The sequence below is a fragment of the Athene cunicularia genome, assembly GCF_003259725.1.
Source record: "Athene cunicularia isolate RWA chromosome 23 unlocalized genomic scaffold, athCun1 chr23_part1, whole genome shotgun sequence".
NCBI classification, from domain to species: domain Eukaryota; kingdom Metazoa; phylum Chordata; class Aves; order Strigiformes; family Strigidae; genus Athene; species Athene cunicularia.
Genome location: NW_020799130.1, coordinates 2547067 through 2567019, shown reverse-complemented (window position 1 = coordinate 2567019; position 19953 = coordinate 2547067). Strand labels below are relative to the sequence as shown.

General features: G+C 44.9%; 3 protein-coding genes across 4 annotated transcripts; 2 read left to right on the top strand and 1 right to left on the bottom strand.

Moving 5' to 3' along the window:
* Positions 1-1034: 1034 nt before the first annotated feature.
* Positions 1035-6388, top strand: SYNC (syncoilin, intermediate filament protein). Of its 2 annotated transcripts, XM_026863351.1 has the most exons (4): positions 1035-1450; positions 1511-2339; positions 3567-3691; positions 4892-6388. In XM_026863351.1, the coding sequence occupies exons 1-4, from the start codon at positions 1038-1040 to the stop codon at positions 4953-4955; spliced, it is 1431 nt and encodes a 476-aa protein (XP_026719152.1). In that variant the 5' UTR covers positions 1035-1037; the 3' UTR covers positions 4956-6388. The 2 variants fall into 2 exon arrangements, with proteins under 2 accessions (XP_026719152.1, XP_026719151.1); XM_026863350.1 differs by having other exon boundaries at positions 1035-2339.
* On the bottom strand, positions 5919-13730 carry RBBP4 (RB binding protein 4, chromatin remodeling factor). Its single transcript, XM_026863352.1, has 11 exons — positions 13560-13730; positions 12757-12902; positions 11302-11475; positions 10278-10393; positions 9966-10126; positions 9714-9840; positions 9537-9614; positions 8335-8411; positions 8154-8211; positions 7947-8057; positions 5919-7064 (listed from the first exon to the last, which is right to left on the bottom strand). Exons 1-11 carry the CDS (start codon positions 13616-13618, stop codon positions 6999-7001), a joined length of 1173 nt encoding a protein of 390 aa, XP_026719153.1. The 5' UTR covers positions 13619-13730; the 3' UTR covers positions 5919-6998.
* A 1595-nt stretch (positions 13731-15325) lies between these two features.
* ZBTB8OS (zinc finger and BTB domain containing 8 opposite strand) lies at positions 15326-18501 on the top strand. Its single transcript, XM_026863421.1, has 6 exons — positions 15326-15413; positions 16000-16121; positions 16352-16434; positions 16828-16880; positions 17118-17154; positions 17858-18501. Exons 2-6 carry the CDS (start codon positions 16049-16051, stop codon positions 17942-17944), a joined length of 333 nt encoding a protein of 110 aa, XP_026719222.1. The 5' UTR covers positions 15326-15413; positions 16000-16048; the 3' UTR covers positions 17945-18501.
* The last annotated feature ends 1452 nt before the right edge of the window (positions 18502-19953 follow it).

The following is a 19953-nucleotide window of genomic DNA, read 5'->3' as shown; positions in this document are numbered from 1 at the left end:
TAAGAGAGAAGCGCTGGCACCGGCGGAGGGCAAGAAAAAAAGAAACGGGGCCCTTTCCCCACCTTTCCAGGCGCTGCCCCTTCTCCGGCCGTTGAGTCCGAGGCTGTGATGTGTCATCGCTGCCGAAAACTACCTTATTAGGAGAGAAAGTATCAGTGAAAATCAGTTCTTTCCTTAAAGCCGTTGCTGCGAGCCGAGGGCTGCCCGCGAGTGCCAGCCTGCCTCATTCCTCGGGGGATGACTAGACATGAGCTCAGCGGCGTGGCCGGGAGGTGAGAGCATCCTCCCACCCAAGCCACCGGCCCCGGCTCCTGGAAGCGGCAGGAAAAAGCCCGGCTCGTCCCCGAGGGGTGTCGTCTCCATCCTCCCCTAAACAGCACCCGGGGTAAAAATGTGAGACGCGAGTGTTCGGTGGCGGCGGCTGGAGGAACCGGCGCTGGGGATAGTGACGGGAGCGGATGACTCTGCAGAGCGGAGCTCGCCCGGCTCCGGCTGCAGGAGCTGCCGCTCGCTCGGGCACTGTACGTGTGGTGCTTTTCCTCCATCTCAGCCATCTCGGAGCCTGCCTGCGCTTCAGCAGCACGTTCCCTTGCTCTGAGGTTATGGCACACTGCTAAAATCCCAGCAAGTTTGGCTGGGAGTGCCCACACCAGTCACACCAGTGCTGCCGGGGGAGACCGGCCGCAGCACGGTGGCAGCTCCTGTCAGCACTGGGGTAGCTCTCGGGTTTGGGGGCCAGGTTTGTATCCCTCGTTCTTTCTCCGTGGCAGTCAGTCACTGTAAGAGGGTTTTCTTCCCTTGTTTTGGCAGAAGCTGGCAGTTTGAGTCCCAGTCGTCATCAGAGCACAAGCGCAGCCCTGCCCAGTTTGCAGAGCCGGAGGGTGACACGGGGACAGTCACAGCAGCAGGGCCGCAGCGAGAGCACCCCCAGCTCCGCCTGCTGCGGGGCACCCGCCTCCCGCGGGGCAGAGGGGAAGGGCTGAGACCGGTTACACTCATTGCTCTGGTTCATGTCTCCTCTCCTTTCCAGGGACCTGATGGCAGAGCCCGAGCCCCCTCCGGAGCTGCAGGAGGATGAAGCCGGAGCATCCTCAGCCCCGCAGGGAGCGGCTGCGGGTGCTGCTCCGCACCCGGACCTTCCACGCAGCCTGTTAGACCCAGCAGAGGGTGTGGGGGTGACACCCCTGCACGGGGGCAGCCCAGACGCCTGCCGGGAGCCGCAGCCAGACAGCAGGGATGCTTCCTTGGAGTTAAACATGCCAGGGCTTCAGCTGGATGAGGATGTGGCCGGGGCTGGGATCCCACTGGATGTGGACGTGGCAGGAATCCCGCTGGACGTGGATGAAGGTGGGACAGGGATCCCACTGGACGAGGATGCAGATGGAGTAGAGATCCCGCTGGATGTGGATGGGGCAAGGATCCCGCTGGACGTGGATGCAGACGGAGTAGGGTTCCCACTGGATGTGGATGGGGCAGGGATCCCGCTGGACCTGGATGCAGAGGGAATAGGGATCCCACTGTACATGGACACAGATGGGGCAGGAATCCCACTGGACATGGACGCGGAGGGGGCAGGCAGCCCCCTGGACGCGGATGACCCGGAGCGTCAGTGCCTGACCCTCGAAGAGCTGGGTGACTACTTCCAAGAGTGCATCGAAGCTGTCGAGCAGCTGGAGCAAGAGAGAGACAGCCTGATCGCGGAGCTCGCCCAGCTCCGGGAGCCGGCGCTGCAGGAGATCCGCCATGCCCACGAGGAGATCCAGGCGGCCTGCCGGCTGCTGGCCAAGGTGGAGCTGGAGAGGGACAACCTGAAGGATGAGATCCGGCAGATCAAGCAGAAGCTGTTCAAGGTGACGAAGGAGTGCGTGGCTTGCCAGTACCAGCTGGAGAGCCGGCGGCACGACCTCTCCCAGCACGCTGCTTACCAGGGCGAGCTGGAGACCCAGGCTGGGCAGCTCTCCGGCGAACTGTCCCGGCTGAAGGAGACCTGCGAGAAAGAGAAGGAGGTCTTGAGGCAACGCTTGGAGACTCCACTGTGTCGTCAGGATAACCTGTACCTGCAGGAGAGCCGTCGGCTCTCCATGGAGTTCGAGAGCTTCGTGGCGGAGAGCCGGCGGGGTTTGGAGGAGCACTACGAGCCCCAACTGCTGCGGCTGCTGGAGAGACGTGAGGCGGGGGTGAAGGCGCTGCAGGAGATGCAGGGAGAGATCCAGGGGATGAAGGAAGCCCTGCGGCCCTTGCAGGGGGAGGTCAGCCGGCTGCGGCTGCAGAACCGGAGCCTGGAGGAGCAGATTGTCCTCGTCAGGCAGAAGCGGGATGAAGAGGTTGGGCAGTACCGGGTACGTGCCCGGGCTGGGCACCTCTCACACCCTCTTGTTTAGAGAGTGGGAGTTGGGCTTTGCAGCTGGTGAAATGTAAATGCTGAAGATCTTGCTCGCAGGGCCAAGGGGTGTGAGGTGGACGAGGAGGGTAAGGATTGAAGTCAGAAGCATCCCCTGCCCTGGCACAGCAGCCCCTGGGCGTAGGGCAAACCCGAGATTACAGGGATGCGCTAGCAAAGTGCTGCAACTTCCCTGAATGAGCTTCCAGAAGAAAGCTTTCTCCTGACTATATTGTCACTTGGGTTTGATCCACCCCTTGGAAACGGCGCCAGCGAGCAGGGATGAGGCAGAAGGGATGGGGGGTTTTCCTCCCCAGAGCAGGCCCGCGGCAGAGCTGAGCGATGCTGCTGAGCACAGGCACCGCACGTTTCCTGCAGTTTGTGCCGGCATGGGGGCTGAGCTCAGGTGCTTGGAAAAGTCAGTTTTAACGAAAAGGAGCAGAGGCAGATCCTGCCCTTCCCACAGCCAGGAAGGGTCTCACCTCCCGTCCCTGCAGCCCAGGGGCTGGGCTGCCTCCCAGGAGGGTTATTTCTGGCTGCTCCAGGCATCCCCTGCCGGCACCTTGTCCTGAGGGACAAGGCAATTCAATATCTACAAGAGCACATTTGGCAAAGAGGCTCCGCAATTAATCTCCCCCATTTCAACACTCCCTCTTCTCGGCTCGTAATTGCTGCCTCCTCCCAGCCTGGCTCTGAGCAGCTTCTGGAAGCTGGCAGCCCCCTCCATCGCTTCTCCTCCCTGCTGAGCTGGGGACCGGGCCACCAGTGCCGTGACACTGCTCGTCTTGGATTTCAGGGTCTGCCCTGCCTTGGAGGACAGGACTTTGGGGCATCCCTGACGTGCCTCCACATTTTCTTTTTCCCCAAATCCTTGTTTGTCTTCTCCTGACTCATAATAGTTTATACAGTTCTGACAGCTTGTCAAAACACACACAAAGTAGACTAGGGGATAAAGGCAACGAGCCGAGAGAAGCCTAAGGACCCAAAGCATCACATCCCAGCCCAAGCTCCCACCTCTGTAATAAAACAAAGCTTTTTTTGCAGAGATTTTTTGAGATAGTGGCGAGACAGCCATCAGCTTGGCTGCGCTTTGTCCAAAGAGGCAGATCCCCCATAAAAGCGTGGGCACTGAGACAGGCAGCCTTCCTCCCCCAGCTAATCCACTCTTCATCTTCTTACTCCCCAGGAGCAGGTTGAGGAGCTGGAAGACAGGCTGAAGGAGCTGAAGAACGGGGTCCAGCTCCAGCAGCGCAAGAATCAGGAACTGGAGGAGCTGAGGACCAGCCTCCACCAGGAGCTCTCCATCTACAAGTCCGTTTGTGTCTCGTCTCTGCGGTGGGGAGGGGCTGGGAGGAGAAGGATGGTGGAGGAGGAAGGCTCCTGGTCCCTGGGCTCATGGCCGGCGTGTGAGCAAGGGGTTTGGCGGGGCAGCACAGCAGGAGCTCCAGATCTTTTGCCAAATTTGGTGGCAAATCCCGTACACGAGGAGCGGAGGTTGCTTTGCAAGAAGCAGGCATGGCAACTTAAACCAAAGTGCTGGTTTCCTTAGGAGCGTGTGGAAAGCGAGGTTTAGGTTTGGGAAGCACCACTGTGGATGCTCTCAGTGAGTGAGAACTATCCTCTGCTTACCACTGCTGCTGGTTTCGCTCGGGTCTTGTGACAAAAGATTTTTTAAAGCTCCAGAGAACGTCCTTAAGCTGGGGAACTTTTACTCACCAACCTTTGCATTAAACTCCACTCCAATCTCAGCTGTACACACTTTTAACCATTTTCTGTAGCTTCACTGTTACTTTAGTATTCTTTTTTTCCCCCCCTTCTCCACGCATACCTCCTCATGCAAGTGCCCCACAGGAGGCTATGCCCTACCATAAGTAAGTTTTCTTTTATCCAGGTGAGACTTTAGCACGGTAAGCACAGGGGGAAGAGATCTCCATTTCAGCCTGTCACGTCACCAACCATTCCAAGACGTATTAACAAGAAACCACATTTACAATTTTCAGACCAGATCCAAGCAACCCTCCCATCTTCGCTGCTTGGCGTCCTAAATCACAGGTCTAAATCACAGAGCAAGATTTAAGCCTGAGTGCAGCAGCACAGTCTTAACTCCAGGCAATCTACAGCTTGCCCTCCCTGGAAGCGATAGCGTGCGAGGCTTCTCGTGTGCCAGGACACCTCATTAAATTTCATGTTTGCACCGGGGACCTCAGAGTTAAGCTCAGCTCTGAGCTGCTGTCTCCCGTCGCTCACACCAAAAATGACATTCCCTTCCGTTATAGCTAGCGTTTGCCAAGGGTTCGCAAGGGCTGGGCTAGGTCCGCACGCTCACAAGACCAGGTTGTGAGCCAGTTTGTTTCCTAATCGCTTTTCTTCCATACTGTGAAAAGAATGTTTTTCAGAAATAGAAAAGAATGTTTTTCAGAAATAGCAGAAATGTCCCCCTTCCCCCTTTTCTCCAGCCAGAGTACTTCATGTAAATATTCAGTAGCCTAAACTTACTTTCTACCCATACAGGAGTTGCTTAGAAATCTACGGCCACCTTTGCAAATCGGATGAAAAAGCAGAGCAGGACTGCTAGGACCGATGGACTTTTCCTCACTGTAGCAAAAACAAAAGGACAGAGGCATCTGCCAGGGACGTCTCCTCCTGTTGCTTATCCTGCCCGAGGCACCGCAGCTGCCTGAAGCTGGGAATACCAGACAATCCTTTGCCTGGGTGTATTTCTCAAGGTGCTGCTGTTAACCATGTAGCAAAACTGCTTTTCCACAGAGGAGCAGAGAAAATAATACTTGCACTGAACCATGGACACATGAAGAATAACAGATGTATGTTTTGCTGTGTTTGGATAAAAATGTATCTCGTCTTGGTCCATAGGTGGGTTGGATAAGCCTGCACAGAAAGTTGTTCTGGAAGCCAGGGTTAGGGGGGTTGATTTTTAAAGTTTACATGCAAGAGAAGCTTCATCCTTTTAACAGGATTTTCTTTTGTATTTCAAGGGTCTCTGCTGTATTGCAACATGCTTAAAGGTCCCTTCCAGCCTCAATGAGTCTATGCTCCACCGTGGGCCACAGGAACTAGTTTGTGGATAATAGGTTTCCACTTTATATAAAGTCTCACACTGAAAATAAAGGTCAGAGTTGAAGGATCCTTTTAATTCTCAAAGCTGTGTCTCAAAGAGAAAAGAACAAGCCTGTGCGTCAAACTGAAGTACTTGTATCAAACTATCTATGCTGCAGACTAATAAAAAAAATAAAAAAGTTCTGTGGCAAGGGCTCAAGGCAGACTTAAAACCTGGCACATTTCAGTGCATTGACTGCTCGGGGATATCAAGTACTCATTTCACAAAAAGCAGCAGAAACAAAAGGGGGAGAATCACCCACATGTTACAAACTAAGGAGTATCTATAACAGCACTTAAGTCTCATAGGACACACGGGTAGAGAATTCTTTTCTCTGCTTTCTGAAAAGATACAGTTTACTCTCCAGAAAGCAGTTAATGCAGAAGGAGAACATCGGTACAGAACTCACAAAGTTACACGGCGTTTACGTAGAAAAAATTTATTCCATCTGAAGCACTTACACGCAATTAGTCATGAGGAGCATGGAGAGTAACAGGTTGCTGGTGGAACAGGACACCCTAGTGGAAGATGTGCAGGAACTAGTGGTCAAGGACTAACTCCTAAAAAAAGTAGTTCATCCACATTTAAATTGCTTTACAGATACCAGCTACCAATGCTGTTTTGGGTTACTGGGCATGCCATCTGTGGTACATCAGTTGGTAAAAACATACACCTTTACAACTTGGTGGCCCCAAGTTTTAAAAACCATTTCACAGAAAGGAAAGAAATATATGTGAAAACACAGCTCAAGAAACACACAATAGAGCAAAATACATGGAAGGTGAACAATGCTCTGCAGGAATAGCTAACGAATCCAAACTGCTGTCACCCAGCAAACGGGAGAAAAGGGAAAGGAAGGAAGGAATGAAAAACCCAGAATTACCAGTAGAGACAAAAAAAAAACCTAGAGGAAGAAACCCAGTTTCAGTTCAAGTCAGAATCTGAAAGTCTGTTTTGTATCTGCAGAAGCAGAAAAAACCACAAGGTACAGATTAACTAAAGGAATCCCAAGACTTCTGAGTTGTACTGAAGAGGACAAGACCTTCCACGCTCCATTTCTGAACCGCCAGTGGATTAACACTTGTACCTTCTCCACTGGTTCAAGCACACTCTGGTAGCTCTACCAATTTAACTTAACTTTTGTTTAAATTAGGCAAAAGCCCGCAGCTGTAGCAAGCTAAAGAAAAAAAAAAAAAAAAAAAACCAACACAAACCGTAAGTTTGCTCTGCGCGATGAAGGCAGCTAAAATGGGACAGCCAGCCCTACACCGAGAGGTTGCTGTAGGAAATCTGGGCGAGGAGCTACGGCACGGTACCATCTGAGCTGGGCTAAGCCCTTTCCTTAGGGAGTACTCACTGTCTGGGTTAAAAAGCCTGTTGATGGTATCTACAGAAGGATGGCTGAACACAAAGTCTACGTGTGTCTCAAAACCAGTGTTAAGTCAATATCAGGGTTTAGAGGAAAGAGAAGGAAAAAGACTAAAAACAGGAAAAGGTTGTCATCTAGGATCCTTGACCTTCTGGATCCACACTTCCCTCAGGGTCTTCATCATTATATATGTTCTCCGCCTGCAGGAGAGAGGTGGAGGAAGTGAAGAAGCATTCACCACCACGCTGAGCAGGATTTCACCTGCCAGAACGCTTCAGAAAGTTCTGGCAGTTTTTTTATCTGCAGATGTGCATCGCCCACCCCTGATCCCTCAAGGCCATTTAACATGGAAGAAGAAACGCAAACAACCTTTTTCCTAACAGCCAGGTCTCCAAAACATTTCTGAAGTACCCTGTAAGGTACTGCAGCTTATGGAAACCTGCCTTGTTAGAGACCACCGCAAGACTTACTGTAATTAACAGACTATTTTGCATACATTTAGTGGAGCCTCTACCTTGCAGCATCTTTCAAAAGAACTACAGGGAAGGCTGCTAAGAACAAAGCCCCTGTGAGCCAATTTATCCATAAACAAAAATGAAGAGTATGGTCTTGTCAAAGGTTATTCAAACAATACCAGATTGTCTTCCAAAACCTTCAACAGCTGGTAATTTAGGGCCAGCAGACTTTTCCTATTCACCACCCCCCCCCTCCATCCTCAGGAGGACATTTATATCCTTTGCAAAGATTTAATTCTTTAAGACAATAACTAACAGAAACCTCAATTTCATCTTTGGTTCTCAGACACATTGTTTTCATTCAAACACAGAAGGGAAAAATTTGCTTCTACACCAGTACTTCCCTTTTTTTTTAAAAAAAAATCATGAGAAACACAAACCAGCTTCTGAGTATTTGTAAGCTATTGTTTCGACCAAACCTAAAGTGGATTTCATTATCCCGTTGAGATGTAAGCAGTGCTAACAAAGTAATTCCAAGAGCTGTAAATAAAACCAGGAACGCTGAAATCCAGGCAGTTCAGCACCATCTCTCATCTGCCACGTCCTGCACCTTCCCAAACAACTTACCATTTGCCAGACTTGCATGATATTATCTTCTGATACAGAACAAATTACCCAGGGTTCATTGGGATTCCAGGAGAAATCAGATATCTTTGCAGTATGACCACCATGAATAAACTAGTGTTGGGGAAACAAAAAGGGGAATGTGTTCAAGTCTACATCACAGAGATGAATGATTAAGTCAAAACCATCAACGAGACTCAAAAGACTTACCAGCAGTTCTGGGGGACCATCCTCAGCATCTTCGGGGGATTGTTCTTCTCCAATTTTACTGTAAAAAGAAAAGGGGGGAAAAGTGAAGAGGTGGGAGGTCGGTTTGCTTGGGTTTTTTTAAAGTGTGATGCAATTCATCAATAGTATTTTGTCAGGACAACGTGACTAATTTGAGGTTTACCTCAAGTCCCAAACATTTAGCCTGCGGTCAGTGCCACTGGAGGCCAATATAGTTTCATTATGGGGAGACCACTGAACCTACAGACAAGGAATTCAGAAAGGATGTTAGTTTTAAGCTGTAACATGACATTCACAACAAACACCACCGCATTTTGTATCACGAAAACTCTGAGAATTCAAATTGGTATTCGCTTAAAATATGGATATGCCCAATAATAACACCCTAACACGGGAGGTGGGTCTGTGAACATCCGTAACACTAAGAAGGCATCTGAGCACCCAAAAGGTACCACGTGTAACCTCTCCTCTAACAAAGGCCATGTGTTACGAAGTGCAAACAGCTCTCAAGGATATTAGCTACTCCTTATCTTAATAAGGATTGCACAAATACAAACTACGGATTCCGTAAGCAGTAGGCACAGTTTACCCATGGAAAAGAAATCACTGTAATTAAGCTTCTCTGCCTGAAAGCTCACATTTACTGCTTCCACTGGAGATAAATCTCTCCAAAACATACCACTTAATAGGATCACAGGATTAGAAAAGAACGTTTAATTCTGCCCACTAACCTGAGGTTTCAAGATTCCGTGTGCAATTTTATTTAGAGGTAACCACTGTCTTAACTCGTAATCCCTCCACAAAAAATTCTCTACCTGTTTTTCTTCTAAGGAATGAGTTGGAAATATTGTATCTGATAAGCACATGCTACCTGTGACGTTAACATTCTATATTTACACCCCCAAAATTAGCAATTTTTCGTTGTTACAGGCTGCTCCAGTGATCCCCTCTAACAGGTACTGGCTAAAGCCTTCCTACAGGACCAAGCTGAGAAGATAAAAAACACTGCAGCCATTTCATTGTGCCTCCCTGCTTCAATCTGCTGCATGAATAATTTACATTGACTCTGTACTGCTAGCATTTCACCCTCCTGTTGTGGCTAAAGCGCTCAACCATTTCCTTGTTATGTTCTGCCCCTGGCTTTCTGGACATTCTTATCTGAACCGGAGCTCTACCCCACACAGTGCTATACAGCTCCACAACAATAAGCCAGAAAATTATAAGCAGATGAGAGAAAAGAATATATCGAGTTTTTAAGCGCAAGTACATTTAATAAAAAAGTAGAGCGGAAAAGAATGTTTTCCATTTTTTTCCAAACAGCTAAGCAGAACTAAGTCTATGCACATAAAAGACGTTTTGTTATACCTGAAATATTTCATCTTTATGTGACTCGAAGGAGTGCAACTTCAGTTTTAAGTTCCTCAAGTCCCATAGAGCAACAGTCTAGGGAAAAAAGATAAAAATATTTTTGTTGAAGTAACAAATACATACATCCACATTTAAACATCAGAAACTGAACAAGTATGTTCAAGGTAGACAGACCTTGTCAGCTGATCCTGTAGCCAGAATAAACTCACTATAGGGATTGAAAGAGAGGCAGTTGACTTCAGCTGTGTGAGCATCCACTGAATGACTAGGTTTGGAGGTGTTGTTTGACCGAGTATCCCAACTGCAAGGGGAAAACATAGACTTGAGACAAAAGGTTTATCTCCCATTTTACTGAGGGACTAAGGACCAGATGGGAAAGCAAGAGGGACAGAAGCATCCCATTTCTGAAGACACTGCCCCACTTACATCATGAGCTTCTGATCATCAGCAACAGATCCAAAAAGAGATTCATGGAGCAGATGCCAAGATACATCTTCCACTACTGCTGTATGCCCTGTGAAGATGGTCTTTGCATCCACCACTTTGCCTTCTTTTGGTACAGCACTAATATCCCACAAGCAAATGGTCTTTAAAAAAAAAGAAAAATTTTTTAAAAGTTGCATCTTTAAACAGACATTCGCTTTACCTCCCCCCTCGCAAAAAAAAAAAAAAGATTTTTGACCTTTGCCAAGGGATACAAAGTACAGATTGTACCCCAGCTATATTTGAAGTACTCACATGATCATCAGAAGCACTAAGCAAATGCCCACTCAGGTTTGGGTTCCATGACAGCCCATAACCTTCCTTCTGGTGCCCACGAAGACGCAGATCAGGGTTACACTCTCCAGAAGGGTCTGTAAAGAGGGGGTGTAAGAACTCCAGTGCCTAGTACCATTTCCAGCACATCCTGGAATACCTGCCATTATGTTTTACCGGGCTTTACTAAACTCTGCTTTGACGTTTTCAGCAGGACCTCTCCCTATCCTTTTGAGCGTTTTCCCCAACTGAAGAATCACCTCATTAAAACAGAATGCACTGAGACAACACAGAGCAGTTTGTCATCTCAGCTTAGTAAAACAACATTGCAGATTTTTGAGCTGCCTTTTTTTTTTTTCTTTCCAGCTGGATGGCCTAGCAGTGGTCCATTCTAAATCAGTGCTACAGTACCTGCTGAAGAGTCAAAGCAGCCCAATAGTCACCCCCACGCTTTGGCATGAGGCACCTGGTCTGGCTGGCTGGAGGAATCATCTCAGTTACTGTTCAAAAAACCTCTTCCTAAACACTTTGCTGGTGTAATTTTTTTTTTTCTCCCTCTCATCATCTCCAACTGTACTTTGAAAGTGAGAAAGGCACTTCTGATCCCCCCACTAGTGGCAGGACTAGTCACTTAATCTGGATGAGTTCATCAGTAAATGACTGTTAACATCCTCACAGGATATCAGGACAACAGCTCAGCTACCCAGCAAATCCTACAGTCTCCAAAATGCCACCTTCCACCACCCCAAATACCAACACATACACTGACGTGACAAAACATGCAGTAAAACAGCACAAGAAAAAACCCCTACACCTTTCTTTCTACTGATACATATGTTTAAGCTTCATCTAAAATACCCTTCTACGCTAAATACCTACTTTCACCTAAAATCACATATGAGATGCAACCCACAAAGCTTTTTAACCTCTTTTTCACTACATCAACCTTCTCTTAAGGAAGGGCCGGCTGATCTCTGAGGCACAGACATGACAAAGAAGCAGACACCTGGTTTAGAAGGGTGTTTGGTGTAATCAAAGACAAGGACATCACTGGATGGAGTCTTCGTAGCGATGATACATGGGTTCTGTGGCATGTAACGTGCTCTGTTCACTTCTCCCTCGTGATTTATCTTGATTTCAATTTCAATTTTTCCACTAACTGACCCAAAGCCTCCAAACTCTGGAATAATAATAGGAAGCGAGTTTCAGACCGAGACACAAAGATCCAGAGTCAATGACTGGTACTGCCAAGCACTTCTTTTGAAAGATAGTCACAAGAACAACTGTAACTGAAAGAATCCAGTTTTCAAATGGCATGTTGTTTTAAACATCTGTATTTGTAACACCAAAATACCAGGGCTTTGGCTAAGTAAAGACCATTTCTCCCAAAAAAATTTTCACTATTTCAAATTCAACAACACAAGCCCCAAATTTATATCTAAAACTCTTATCTGTAACGAAAACGTGTTGTACATTTGAAACAGTTGTGCTGTAACTGCATTTTCAAATGTAACAAAAATCAGCATTGCAGAATAGACAAAGTTCTGGTGAAAACCAAGTGCTGCACCGTGTTTAAGATACAGGACTGTAATATAACTTGCTAAAGTTACCTCACCTTTGTAAGTAACGTCACAGTAACCCAGTATTTCACAAAATTCCACAGCACCACTCTGCCAAAAACAGGGGTTTTCTGTGGTTTTAAATTGGAGTAGTAGATTTTTGAGAAATGTTAGAATAGAATCAAAGTATTTATTAGCCAACAGTGTGTTCATTAATAACTCTCAGTATTCTGATCTTTGGGCTTCTAATTGCACAATGTAGGCTTCTAGCAAAAAGAGCAAACACTGGATCATTAAGGACTTTTACCAGGTAGAAAGATTGATTGAACCAAGTAAAAAAGAAATGTCTAACTTGCAGCAACGCTGACAGCCAACTAAGATTACAGAAAGCATCGAATCCAAGACTGATGTACTGAACAAAACACAATAATCTTTTTATCCAAGAGGGGCTGGCACAACTATCAGGCAGCACAATTCAGACAAGAGAAGAACATTTGAAATGTTACACTCCTCTGAAATAAAATATTGTTTTACATGAATGACTTTCTCACTGGAAGAGTTTATATAAGGCAAAAATGATAATAAAAATACCAATAAGCAGTATTCCATGACATTCAGTGTCAACTCCTGATGAGAAATAGGGAGGGGTGAGGTTTGCCCCCTACACACATACTTTTGCAACAAGCCTGCCAGCTTCTTTTTTCATATTATTAAGACATTACACACAATTCAAAAAACATGCCATTTGTTTATTAAGGGCACCACTTGGAAACAAATTGATTCGTTTAGAAGCAATATCTGAATTTTCCTGCCTGAAGGTTAAGGAAAGACAAATATTCTTTTGAGAAGGGAAGTTAAACACAGTTAAAAGTCCCCCCCGATCCACAATTTTGGTCCCTTACCTCCTTTCTCACTATCATAGTGTGAAGCATCAAATTGTGCATCATCATTAGGCAACTGCACGCTAGCTATCACAAGATGATTTTGTTCATCTGAAGTATGGGTCCCCAAGACTAACCGGTGAATACTGAAATCTTTGCCTTCAGGCCTGCAAGGGAAGAGAGTTACAAGAGAAACAAAAGGGGTTTTACACAAATACTGAGCTGACTACATTTCTTGATGTCAGCTTCTAACACTAATAACACTCTTTAAAGTTATCGTTGTTCTCCTGCTCCAACAGCAAACTCGCTTCCTCCAGAGGAAATCTCTTATCACTACTCAAGATCTCAACCTAAAATTCTCACAGCACAACACTCTGACAGGCCACCGTTCCTGTGCCTTCCTTTAAGGGACCTCAGCAGCTCCTCCTGAGTACAAATCTGAGGGGCATAAACATTTACTGCAAGCAGAACATTGTTATGGAAGCTTAGGACAAAATGGTGGCTATACAGAAATTGTATCTAGTTCTATTTTTGAGGAGTTTTTTTGCTTACTAAAGAGGAAGGGAAAGCTGGAAGAAAAAAAAACCATGGAAATCAAGTGTGTGAAAATATCTTCTCAGTAATAGAAGTCATTTTCCCAAATTAAAAATGTCTGTGTTATCTCTCTAGTGTTCATAGTCCTCAACTTGCTGCTGGCAAGGAAAGGGTAACAAAAAGTGATTTAAGACAGAAAGGAATCACACACTGCCTTACTTCAACAAAAAGTGATCCCAGATTTACTATTTATTCTGCTTTTAGGAAAAAAAGCAAAAGGATCAGTTTACCTTGTTACATCAGGAAGCCACTGAGCAGTCAAGCTCGGCCATTCCAGAGCATGGGTCATTACCAAATCATATAAGAAGGGAGTATTCTTTTTCCATATTTTATATTCTTCATTGATCACGCGTTCTTCCACTGCATCATCAAAGGCTGCTAAAGGTTTTTTTTTAAAAAAACGCATACAATTAGCCTGTATGAATATATTTACGACATACACACAGCACTGAGTGGGCAACTGAATAGAGAGCCAACTACATCACACCCTGGTTTGCTGTTGTGACTATGCTGAAGCAGTTGCTAGATGACTAAAAATCCTCTGCTGCACATGCTAATCCTCATTTCTGGATGTAAGCTGGGCATTAGTATTAACTACGTCACATTCCATCATCCCAACAGAAGCAGCATAATAGAATTCCGAGGACTGGTGTCACAGGCTACTGTGGAGGCAAAAACCGGAATGGGGGAGGGAGGGAGGGGAGGAGGAGAGCAGGATATGCTTTTTAGGCACATGTGGGGTTTCTTAATGTGCCGGTATCGTATGTATTCAGACTGTAAGATGTGTCTGTAGTTGAATTAATAGAGACAAGATGTCTACAGTTTTCTTTGTCACAGATAAATGCCTTTCTTGTTACGTGTGCTAAAGAAATCATGATAGAAATAAATTGTCTCACCTGGAAAACTTTCCCCTTCCGTGCTATTTCTTAACAAGGCACTACATTTTTCTCTCTCTTATATAGGGAGAGACGTTCAGGAGTGTATTGGTCTTCTGTGTGGTGTTTTTTTTCCTCCTACATGCACTACTTAAAGATGATTATCTCTCCCTTTACCCACCCCTGGAATGTCTTCTAAGAACGTGTCAAGCAAGTGGGTGGCAGCCCAAGGGCTAGCTTAAGGCACTCACAGGAGACCATTCCGTGTGTCTGTTTTCTATTTCAGCCGTGCCTGTCTGTAGGACAGTGTCTATTACTCTCTTTGAATATATATATTTTTAGGATGTGTTCAGATCTTTATTTGATAGCAGTGCAGAAATATGGTGACATATTACAATAGTCACGCTCTTTCCATAACTGGAAGAGGTTTTATTCTTTTACACCCACTGGAATTTGTTTGCTTTAGAGACTGTTGTTGAGAATCCATTAATAGTGGGCGAACGATCTAAACAGCATCAGAACAGTCTTTCAGTTAGAGCAATCGTGGTGTGGCGTTTATTTTACATCCCAGGTTAGCTTCGTTTCTGCCAACCTGATATAATTTTGCATTTCTCTCATTCCTCTGAATGAATATAAATGACGTTCATGTAAAACTTGATACATGCTTGGGATGTTAATCCCACCTTATTAATGAAGATTGCCTTCTATTTTGTATTACTTTTTTTTTAGTTATCCTTTTTGCATAATGGATATTTTTGGGTGTGGACAGGTATATTTCTTCACTGAGCTGGAAATATTTGCAGATCTCATCCTCAGCATGAATGGTTTTCAGTCCTGCAGACTTCAGCAAAAATTCTTTACTCCTGGTTGAAGTGTCTTTTTATTGCAGTTAACTTGTAGAAGCCTGTTGTGTTACAACAGCCATACCTTGCACAGAGTAGTGTACACGTAAGGCACTGATATAATTACATTAAACACTGGTTTTCCACTTGGCAGAAATAATCCAAGATTCCACCTGTGCTAACTTTTTCTAATATGCTAGAAAATAGATTATCACCGGTTCACATCTGAAAATGAAGGCGAAAAGTTCTTGTTATAACAACAATATCTGATTTTCTTTTTTTTTAAATCCAGATTTTTAAAATATGTTTGGTGATGTCATGTCTTTTCTTTTTCCTTCTCAGATTTGGATCACACAGCAGATGTGCAGTAAGTATGGGCAGCTGGGATTTCTCAGTATGACAGATTGATTATTTCTTACACTGCTATAAATCTGGAGTAACTGTCAAAGACTCGTTGTAGATGTACACATTATGGAACTATGAAATGTCACACAATGGGATTTTTTGATGGTCTACTTTGTTTCTGCTCTTGGGAGAGCATAGGACCACATGTTTGGTTTCTTTTCTACTGTAATATTCCTATCGTGCTTCTCATTACGCCTCTGTTATTTGGAAATATGTTTTGAAATCTCCTCTTTTAACCTCTTTCCCCTTAAACCAAATTTTTTCTGATTAGTCCATTTTTTTATAGACATCAGTTAGCCATATTAGGAAAGAACTTCCTTGTTGTCTGGTAAAACATTGAATTTCCGTATTCTCCCAAGAAACTCTTCTCACAAACCTCAAGAATGAAAATCTCTCTGATCTGCCCAAATGCATAGGTGTAGAAGAGCTAGTCGTCTTGTTCATTCACTTCCCCTGCATTGATTCTCGTGTTCTGATTGCTCACCTGCATAGTATTTTGGGACTTTTTGTTTTGTGATGGTCTGGTGAATTATCTCATATCTTTTTAGGCTACATGCCTGGGGAGACACTTTGGAAGAAGCATTTGAGCAGTGCGTCATGGCCATGTTTGGCTACATGACCGATACAGAGACCGTGGAACCTGTTGATACAGTAGAGGTAGAGGCAGAAGGTAAAGCTGCGTTGAGTTTTTATATTGGAACTGTATGAACCCTGAGGGAGAAGGGTACCAAAATTCTGAATCTTGACACGTAGTGTTGCAGTTAATTAAAATCTAATTCAGTATCACTAATCTGAATCTTCTAATAGTGCAGAAGCTGTACATCTGACGTATTCTTAAAAACATTTGGGTGTTCTTGCTGAGACAATCCACTGACTATCGTCTCTGCTTCATCCATGCAGGACATGACATGTTGTCTCTTCTCTTCCACTTCTTGGATGAGTGGCTGTATAAATTCAGTGCTAATGAGTTCTTTATACCCAGGGTAAGTGTTCTGTTTTGATCTTTCTCCATTTGTAAGTCAGGGCTATTCTCTGATAAAATTAGCTCTGAATGCAGTGATACTTAGGGAAAAAAATGGGCAGAACAGATCACTTCAGCACTACACATGGAGAATTGAAAAGAGCAGGGCAGAAAGTCTTGAGAAACAGATTGTCAAGCTTTGTTACCAAAACCAATTATTATCTGTTGGTACGTGGTAGGGGCAGCTCTGCTGCCTTCCGTTCCAAGTAGCAGGGTATCTCTTTCAGGATGCTCCGATTCTCTCCGATTCCATCTAAACGGTGGAATATAAGTCTTGTAAATGGGATTTACTGAGAATTTCTGCCTGAAGATAGAAGATGTTACTGACATATTTCTCCTCTTGCTTTTTCTGCAGGAGGTGAAAGTGCTTTACATTGACCGAATGCAGTTCAAAATAAGATCAATTGGGTGAGCTTAAATGATCAACTGAGTAATGAATATCTTCACGGAAAATGCACATACTGCCTTCAGAGCAATCAGTCTGAAATACTGTGATGTGCTGGAGTTCACCGATGCTTTCTGTGAAGTGGATTGTGGGCTTCTTATTTTCTTCCTTTGGGGCTTTAAATGTAAATCACATTTTATCATAATATTTAGGAAATATTACCAAAATTCTAACCACCTCTCTTCTTTTTGCCTCTAAAGGTGGGGAGAAGAGTTTTCTTTACCCAAACACCCTCAGGTATGCAATGGTTCTTCTGTACATCTTTTACATTTTAGGGGTAGGATGGGCAGGTGTGATGTCTTTAATAAAGTTCTCAAGAGATCCAAGTATAAACATGTCTGGTATCACTTTTTGCTTTTTTTTGGTGAATGCATTCCCGAAACTGTTGACCTGACCATCTGATGCTTCCTCAGCACTAGCAAAACAGTTGGCTTCCTTTTTGTGGTGCTGATAACTCATTAAACCAATCTATATTCGGGATGTGTATGTGGGTTTGGGTTTCACAGTATTATCACCTTTTTTTTTTTTTTTTTTTGCTAAAGGATTGCTAGAAGCAAATCCTTATCTCTCCACCAGCTCTTTAGCTGTGTCAGTATTAGCATAGCAAATGTTTATGTTCTGTCAGAGCTAAGAGGAGGAATTTGTACTATTCGAGAGGCAATAAAATAAGGGAAGAATTAGTTATTCACTACTTGGCCAGGCCAAGTCCTTGCCATTAATATGTCACGTTTCTTATTCAGCAGAACAAATACAGTTGCAGCTTTTGGGGGAGAAAAACTATTAAACTGGATAGCATTTGTAGAAGGTGATGAGTCCTGTGTAACAAATGCAGCTTTTGGGGGATAGCATTTGTAGAAGGTGCTAAGTGCTGTGTATTACCATAAATTGGTGCAAGGGATGTAATTTAGAGAGTCCATGCTTTTGTGTCTTTTCTCTTTAGGGCACAGAGGTCAAAGCCATAACTTACTCAGCAATGCAGATCTGTGAAGAGGAAAAGCCAGAAGTCTTTGTCATCATTGATATTTAAAGCAAGAAAAGTGTGGTCAAGTGGATACGTGTCATCGGCTGGCAAAAGTCCCTTGAAAACCATAATCCCTGTGGAAGTAACTAAGGAATTGGCCAATTCAAGTCATAAATTGAAGGGAATAATTGTGAGGAATGTCAGCCTCTGTTTTGACTTGAAGATGGTGAGACAGAGAAATACCTGCATGCCAAGAAAAAAGAACTAGCTGTTGAGGAGAAAGGGTTGTAGGGGTTGAAAGTCTCTCCAGGAATGCTGGGAGTCAGCTGTTAAGGGTGATACATGTGTTAGGTGCTGTACGAGCTAAATAGATAAATGAGTGGAGCTGCTAGCTAAAATACTATCTCTTTGTAGGGTGGCAGGAGATAATGGTGATCTACGTGATTTCATTTGGAGATTTAAGTGTCCTAATTTTGAAGTGACATTCCTCCTCTATCTTATATAAAAGGTCCAAAATACCTGCAGCGGGTTGTATTTAATGTAGAAAAAATTCTGACTGTTCAAAGGACACCTAGGAAAGTATATCAATTAAAAACAACCAGCACACCTAGACTTTTAAAGAGGGGAAAAAAAAAAAAAAGTCATGCCAGCAGGTGGTGCTGAACTGCTGTAAATAAATCTCCACATTAAATCCTGAAGTATGGAACCGCGTAGTTGGAATCCTAACAGCACCTATTACACTCGCAGAATTAGGCAGCTTTGCTGCGGTGGTGGAAGGGGACACATCAGACTCTCTGCAGGCCCAACTGTGTCTGGCAAAAGCTAGTTCTCTTCTAGAAAAAGATTATTTGAATCAGCTTCCCTATCTCCTGTTAGAAAGGACAATACAGACAATCCTTTCATATCAAAGGATCACTGACTTCAGTTCACTGAATCAAATTAATCAGAAGTAATCAAAAGTGTGTTTTGTTTTAAATCACAGGACAGCAAATGTGTTATGTGCCATGTGAGAGGGACACTGTAAGGAACGGTCAGCACTGGCCTAAGCTGCTTTTTTAATTGTAAATGCTACAAGTGCCTCACCTCCAGAGGTAGACTCTCATTTTATTGTAAAGTCAACCAGATCTGGTTTTATTTCCATATTGTAAAGATTGAGGGATAAAATCCCTCTCAGCGCAGGCTTCAATGCTGAAATAAAACTTGGACTTGAAAGAATTAACGCATTTGCATGTGAATAATTTTGGCCAGTGGAATTTTTACATTTGCGCTTTGTTCTCTGCTAAGGTGAGCGGACTTTTTTGTAAATAAGAATGATGATAAGCCTATTTGATCGTACAAAACCAATGATTTTCACGCGCTGGGGTTTCTTCCATCCTCAGGAGCAGCCCCAGGCTCCAGCACACGCTCGCTCCGGCCGGACACAGCCAAGTGCTGCAGGGGAAGAGCGAGGCCCGGGCCCGGGACTGCGGCTCCTCCGGGTACCAGCGGGAGGTGAGGGCCGGGCGGGCGGCCCCTCAGCTGCGGATTCAACACCTCATTGGCTGGCTGGGTCAGGTGACTGGAATTAGCCAATCAGGCATCAAGTTGAGGCAGCTTTGTTCTCCCCACAGAGCCCCACGAGGCGGCTGGCGCCAGGTGTGAAGGGTGGCGGCGGGAGAGGCCTTTCCGTTTGCCCGGCCCTCTAAAACGGGAGGAGAGAAATTTATGTCGTTAAATTCTAACTTTGTCGAAGTGCTGAGGTGTCCTGTGTCAGTCACAGGCTGTAGCAACACAGTCAAGTGCTCTGCTTTTAGAAATAGTGACAGGAACTTGCTAGAAAAGCATTTGGAATTAACCAAGTGTTAGTAATGGTTTTTTTTTCCCAATATTTATTAAGTACTTACTATAAAACATGCCTTAAATTCACCTTGTTCCATTTTCACAGCTGTGTGAGTGACAGGTCTCAGCTAGCAGTGTTTTTACTGGAAGTCCTGTTCTCCCAGTGCCTTACAGGAGCCCCATGGCTGGCTGTAGGCCCCAGCTCAGTGAGAGACTACTGAGACAATTAACTCCCTGAAAGTGGTTAATTAAAAAAC

What these genes read in the sequence shown, in the direction of transcription:
- SYNC (XM_026863350.1), top strand. Translation starts at nt 1,038, where the DNA reads ATGGCAGAGCCCGAGCCCCCTCCGGAGCTGCAGGAGGATGAAGCCGGA. An exon ending in AAGAGGTTGGGCAGTACCGG is followed by an intron (nt 2,340 to 3,566) that starts GTACGTGCCCGG and finishes CTTACTCCCCAG; the next exon opens with GAGCAGGTTGAGGAGCTGGA. An exon ending in CAGGAGCTCTCCATCTACAA is followed by an intron (nt 3,692 to 4,891) that starts GTCCGTTTGTGT and finishes CTACCCATACAG; the next exon opens with GAGTTGCTTAGAAATCTACG.
- RBBP4 (XM_026863352.1), bottom strand. Translation starts at nt 13,618, where the DNA reads ATGACCCATGCTCTGGAATGGCCGAGCTTGACTGCTCAGTGGCTTCCT. An exon ending in CTATGATAGTGAGAAAGGAG is followed by an intron (nt 11,476 to 12,756) that starts GTAAGGGACCAA and finishes TTATTATTCCAG; the next exon opens with AGTTTGGAGGCTTTGGGTCA. An exon ending in TCATGCAAGTCTGGCAAATG is followed by an intron (nt 7,065 to 7,946) that starts GTAAGTTGTTTG and finishes TCTCTCCTGCAG; the next exon opens with GCGGAGAACATATATAATGA.
- ZBTB8OS (XM_026863421.1), top strand. Translation starts at nt 16,049, where the DNA reads ATGGCCATGTTTGGCTACATGACCGATACAGAGACCGTGGAACCTGTT. An exon ending in ATGAGTTCTTTATACCCAGG is followed by an intron (nt 16,435 to 16,827) that starts GTAAGTGTTCTG and finishes CTTTTTCTGCAG; the next exon opens with GAGGTGAAAGTGCTTTACAT. An exon ending in TTCAAAATAAGATCAATTGG is followed by an intron (nt 16,881 to 17,117) that starts GTGAGCTTAAAT and finishes TTGCCTCTAAAG; the next exon opens with GTGGGGAGAAGAGTTTTCTT.